This window comes from Poromitra crassiceps (genome assembly GCF_964638095.1).
Source record: "Poromitra crassiceps genome assembly, chromosome: 6".
In the NCBI taxonomy this organism is placed as follows: Eukaryota; Metazoa; Chordata; class Actinopteri; order Beryciformes; family Melamphaidae; genus Poromitra; species Poromitra crassiceps.
Window position 1 is genome coordinate 10296407 of NC_139627.1, and position 5344 is coordinate 10301750.

Below are 5344 nucleotides of genomic sequence, written 5' to 3' on the forward strand. Positions count from 1 at the left end.
CCTTGCTGTGGCTATGATCAAGAAGGTTTGTGAAGAGAAGAAGAAGAATACCTTTACCATTACAGTGGAAGTTAAGAAGTCTCAGCATAAGTATGTGATCGGCCCCAAGGGAAACACCCTGCAGGAGATCTTGGAGAGAACTGGTGTCGCGGTTGAGATACCACCGTCTGACAGCAGCTCAGAAACTGTCATCCTTTGTGGGGAGCCAGACCGGCTGGGTCAGGCCATAGCTGAAGTTTACACCAAGGCCAACAGCTATACTGTTTCCTTTGTCTCAGCTCCTTCCTGGCTTCATCGTTGGATTATTGGCAAAAGGGGGCAGAACTTGGCCAAGATTACCCAACAAATGCCCAAGGTGCGCATTGAGTTCACTGAGGGAGAGGATAAGATCACCCTGGAGGGTCCCACCAAAGACGTGCAGTTTGTGCAGATCCAGATTGAAGCCATTGTTACACATCTGGTGAAAAGTATGGATTGTGCAGAGATTAATGTGGACCCCAAATTCCACAGACACCTAATTGGAAAACGTGGTGTTAACATCAAGCGCATCGAAGAGCTGCACAAGGTGACGGTCCTCATCCCCCCTGCCAATGAGAAAAGCAGCCTCATCCGCATTGAGGGTGATTCCCAGGGTGTGCAGGAAGCCAAGAAGGAGCTGCTTGAGCTGGCGTCACGCATGGAAAACGGGCATACAAAGGACCTGATCATTGAAGAGCATTTTCACAGAGCCACTATTGGGCAAAAAGAGGAGAAGATCAAAGAAGTGTGCGACAAATTGCCAGAGGTCATCCTCAATTTCCCAGCCCAGGCACAGAAAAGTGACATCGTTCAGCTTCGGGGCCCGTGCCCTGAGGTGGAGAAATGCTCCAAGTTCATGCAGAAGACTGTGCCTGAAATGGTGGAGAAAGCCAAGCAGCAACTGCTTGCCTTGGCAGATGAGAAGCAAACAATAAGTCACACTACCGAGCTGCGTGCGAAGCCAGAGTACCACGAGTTCCTCATTGGGAAAGCTGGTGGAAACATCCGTAAGGTTTGTGACAGCACCGGTGCCAGGATCATTTTCCCCACTCCAGAGGACAAAGACCAGGAGCTGATCACTGTGATTGGCACAGAAGAGGCGGTGCGTGAGGCACAGAAGGAGCTGAGGGAACTAATCAAGAGTTTGGATAATGTTGTGGAGGATCTAATGATGGTTGATCCCATGCACCATCGCTACTTTGTGGCTCGCCGTGGCCAAGTCCTTAGGGACCTTGCTGATGAGTATGGTGGTGTGATGGTGACTTTCCCTCACACTGGTTCTCAGAGCAAGAAGGTCACCCTCAAAGGAGCCAAAGAATGTGTGGAGGCAGCCAAAAAGCGCATGCAGGAGATCATTGAGGACTTGGATGCTCAAGTGACCATTGAGTGTGTCATTACTCAGAAGTTCCACCGTTCCATCATAGGTCCTAAGGGCTCAAGGATCCAGCAGATCACCAGAGATCACAATGTACAAATTAAGTTCCCAGACCGTGAGGACCTTCAAGCTACTCCTGCTGAGAGAGAGGCCAATGGAGAAGTGAAAGAGCCCTTTGATCCAGCTGCACCTAAGAAGTGTGATGTGATTATGTTTTCTGGCCGCAAAGAATGGTGTGAGGCTGCCATGGAAGCATTGAAGGCTTTGGTTCCTGTCACTATTGAGGTGGAAGTGCCTTTTGAGCTTCACCGTTACATCATTGGACGGAAAGGAAGTGGAATTCGCAAGATGAGGGATGACTTTGAGGTAAATATTCAAGTGCCTGCTATTGACCTGCAGTCAGATATAATCTCCATCACTGGCTTGGCCAATCACCTAGGCCACGCCAAAGAGGGCCTCTTGGAGCGCGTGAAAGAGCTGCAGGAGGATCGGGCACTCAGGAGCTTCAAGTTGACCATCACTGTGGACCCCAAGTATCACCCCAAGATTATCGGTCGCAAAGGTGCCATTATTACCACCATCTGCACTGAACATGATGTTAACATCCATGTCCCAGAGAAGAATGATGAAAACCAGGATCAGATTACCATTACAGGGTATGAGCACAAAGCCACTGCTGCACGAGATGCCATCCAGGCTATTGTTGATGAGCAGGAGAAGATGATCTCTCAGAACATCACACTGGACAGCAGGGTCTATGCCTGCATTATCGGTGCACGTGGCATGGGCATCCACAAGATCATGAATGAGTTTAAGGTTGATCTCAGGTTTCCCCAGAGTGGAGCTGCAAACCAAAACCTTGTGACAGTCACAGGTCATCAAACTGAGCGTGTGAATGAAGCCATCCAGCATCTCCTTTCCCTGGAAGAGGAATATATGGCAGATGTCATTAAGAGTGAGGCAAAGTCTGCTTACATGAGGCCCTCTGGGAGCAGTGCTTCTGCCATGGATGAACCCGGCGGCTCATCCAAGGGCTTTGTGGTGAGGGAGGCTCCGTGGACCACTGGCAGTGAGAAGGCTCCCGATATGAGCAGCTCTGAAGATTTCCCTAGTTTTGGCGGCACTGTGGCATCCAAGGCCTCCCTGTAGACCCAAGCGCTTCTGAGCTGTGCTGCTCTAGCCTGGATAAACCAGCCCGTCACGTAAACTCACACTTCATTTGGTTCTCTGTGACGGTCTGGCCCCGACGCCATGGGGGGATTTTAGCATGGGCGGGCGTAGTTGCCTTGACAGACAACTCCTTCAGCCAATCAGCGTCGGATCCAGTCAAACCCAAATCCACTCGGGAGAATGGCAAAAACATATTTTCCGCCGAGAAACTCTGCGGTTGCGGCGATACTCCTGTACTTGTTTAATTGTTGTTATTGAGTCTATTTCTCCAATAACTGCACTTTATGGCTGTTTAAACTAGACAAACGCTGACATGACTCCTCGAGACCATCAGGCAAGGAGGCGGCCATTACTGTTTTGTTAGTGCAGTGCTAGTGGCGTTCCTGATTGGCCAACTTGCGCTGTCAATCACAGCGGGGTCGCTGATTGGCTCTTCCGCTTCTGCTAAACCCCCCTACTGGCGTCGGGGCCAGACCGTCACGGAGAACCAAATGAAATGTGAGTTCACGTGACGGGCTGGTTTACCAGGCTAGTGCTGCTCCAGATGGGCCCAAACTCAAATGGACACAATCTTCCCTTCCATCATGCCCTCTTGACCTGGTCTGACCGCTGAGTTCTGAGATTGTCATGCTTCCATGTCTATTATCCTGGTCTGCCTTTGCAGATTCATCATGAAGTCTAAAGTGCTTTTGAAAACTGTAACTAATTGTGAGCTTTGTATTTGCATTCAATAATACTGTCTTCTGAAGAAAATAAGATAAAAATTAAGGTATTGTGAATACTAATTTGTGTCTGATGGTTTCCCCCCACAAAAAAAGGTTAAATTATCTTGTTAAAATCTGTAAAATTACTTTCCCCTGCCTCATTAAAAATTCCAAAGCAACCAATCAGGGTTATCTTTAGAACATAACTAGCCAATCACAGAATACAAACAACGGCTTTAACTGCTGAATACTGGACAGGGGTTGGCTCTAGCCTGGGTGAACCCAGCCTTCAACGTGACGTCACAGACTATGCCTGTAACATAGGTTTGTTATTGTTTCCCCTTTAATATGCACTTCATGTTCTACTGATTCTTAATGTGCTGGTGACATTATTTGTTACAGAGCTTTCCACCAGACTGGCGCTGTTGAGCGCTGTGACGGCTGCGAGCTCTAAAAAATAGTATCACCAGCACAGAATTTGGATAAAAAGAGGCATTTATGAGCAGCATCGAGCTTTCAAATCCCTTTGTCGAGAACATCGACATTAATAAAGCAGGTAAAGAAGTATACTGGAGACTGTCACTGGTCAAATAACTACACTAAGTACAGCAGGTAAAGAAGTATACTGGTGACTGTCACTGGTCAAATAACTACACTAAGTACAGCAGGTAAAGAAGTATACTGGTGACTGTCACTGGTCACTATGTAGGTACACAACTACTGACTTCAAGGAAGTACAAAAACTACTCTGTGTCACACTATATTATACTCTATTATAAAACGGCTCTCTCAAATCAAGCAATCTGATTGGTTCACAGCCATTGTATAATTCCAGTAACCGAGTTCAATAACCCGTTGCCATGGCAACTCTCTTACTAAGAGAGTTATAAGGCTTACCTCAAATGACAACGTAGAAAAAAAAATGGCGGAGACAGCTGTCAGATCCTTGTGAATCAATCTTCGCTTATAACTTTACTAATACTTTGCAGAAAATGATGTTTTGTACAAGAATAGATGCGGGCTAATGTCTTCTTTGCAAAAGAAAGGCTGTTAACCCCGCATTTAACCCCGCATTTAACCCCGTAACGTTAGTTGGTGTCGGCTTTGCAGAAAGCATTCAGCTTCTCAGCAAGCGCTGAGAATGCAGCGCTGCGGCTCGAGCTGCCTGTCGGGGATTCCATAAAGCTCTCAGCTACTCAGCAAGCGCCAGGATTGGCCAATGTCAACTTCAGTCTCCAGAACGATCCAATCAAATCACCCGCATGTTCTTGCGGTCCCGCCTTACAGTAGTGTTTCAACTGACTCTATCAGAATGACATGCCAGTCGGAGTCGGACTTATAGTATTATTATTATTATTATATTATCATACTTGGAAACCGTTTTATAAAAGCAATATAGCACTCGAGCTGCGTGTGTTGTGGAATATATCCCCCTGCTCAGCAGTTATCCCACTCGGCCTGCGGCCTCGTGGGATAACAGCTGATCAGGGGGATATATTCTTCACAACACACTGGCTCTCATGCTATATTGCTTAATTATACTCTAATCAACTGGACACCAAGTACACTAAAGACAAAGACACCACAACACCAAGTACCTGTGCATTGTGTAAGTATATAGCAAAGTACAGGACTACAGTTAGGCTATGATATGTGTAAAAGTATACTAAAGTACAGGTATGTATACAAGTACACCAAAGTACAAGTATACGATGATGTATACAAGTAAAATACATCTAATAAATCATACAAGCATACACTATCTAGTGTATAAGCTTTTACATGAATGAGAGAGAGGGAGGGAGAGAGGGGGAGAGAGGCAGAGAGAGAGGGAGAGAGGGAGGGAGGGAGTGAGAGAGGGAGGGAGAGAGAGAGCAAGAGAGGGAGGGAGAGAGGGAGGGAGAGAGAGAGAGGGAGAGAGAGAGGGAGAGCGAGAGGGAGAGAGGGAGAGAGAGAGGGAGATAGAGAGGAGAGTTGGAGGGAGGGAGAGAGGGAGAGAAAGAGGGAGAGAGGGAGGGAGAGAGGGAGAGAGAGAGGGGAAGAGGGAGGGAGAGAGAGAGGGAGAGAGAGAGAGAGG

The 5344-nt window shown here is 47.3% G+C and overlaps 1 protein-coding gene across 1 annotated transcript in view; it reads right to left on the minus strand.

Annotated features, from left to right (window-relative positions):
• Positions 1 to 5344, minus strand: part of LOC310777691 (transcription factor 4-like) — a gene marked incomplete at both ends in the record, with an annotated part of 428152 nt that overhangs the window by 42171 nt on the left and 380637 nt on the right. Inside the window, 2 exons of the mRNA XM_083638069.1 lie at positions 1217 to 1445; positions 2136 to 2314. Coding sequence (XP_083494195.1) covers positions 1217 to 1445; positions 2136 to 2314 — 408 coding nt within the window. The remainder of the gene's footprint in view (positions 1 to 1216; positions 1446 to 2135; positions 2315 to 5344) is intronic.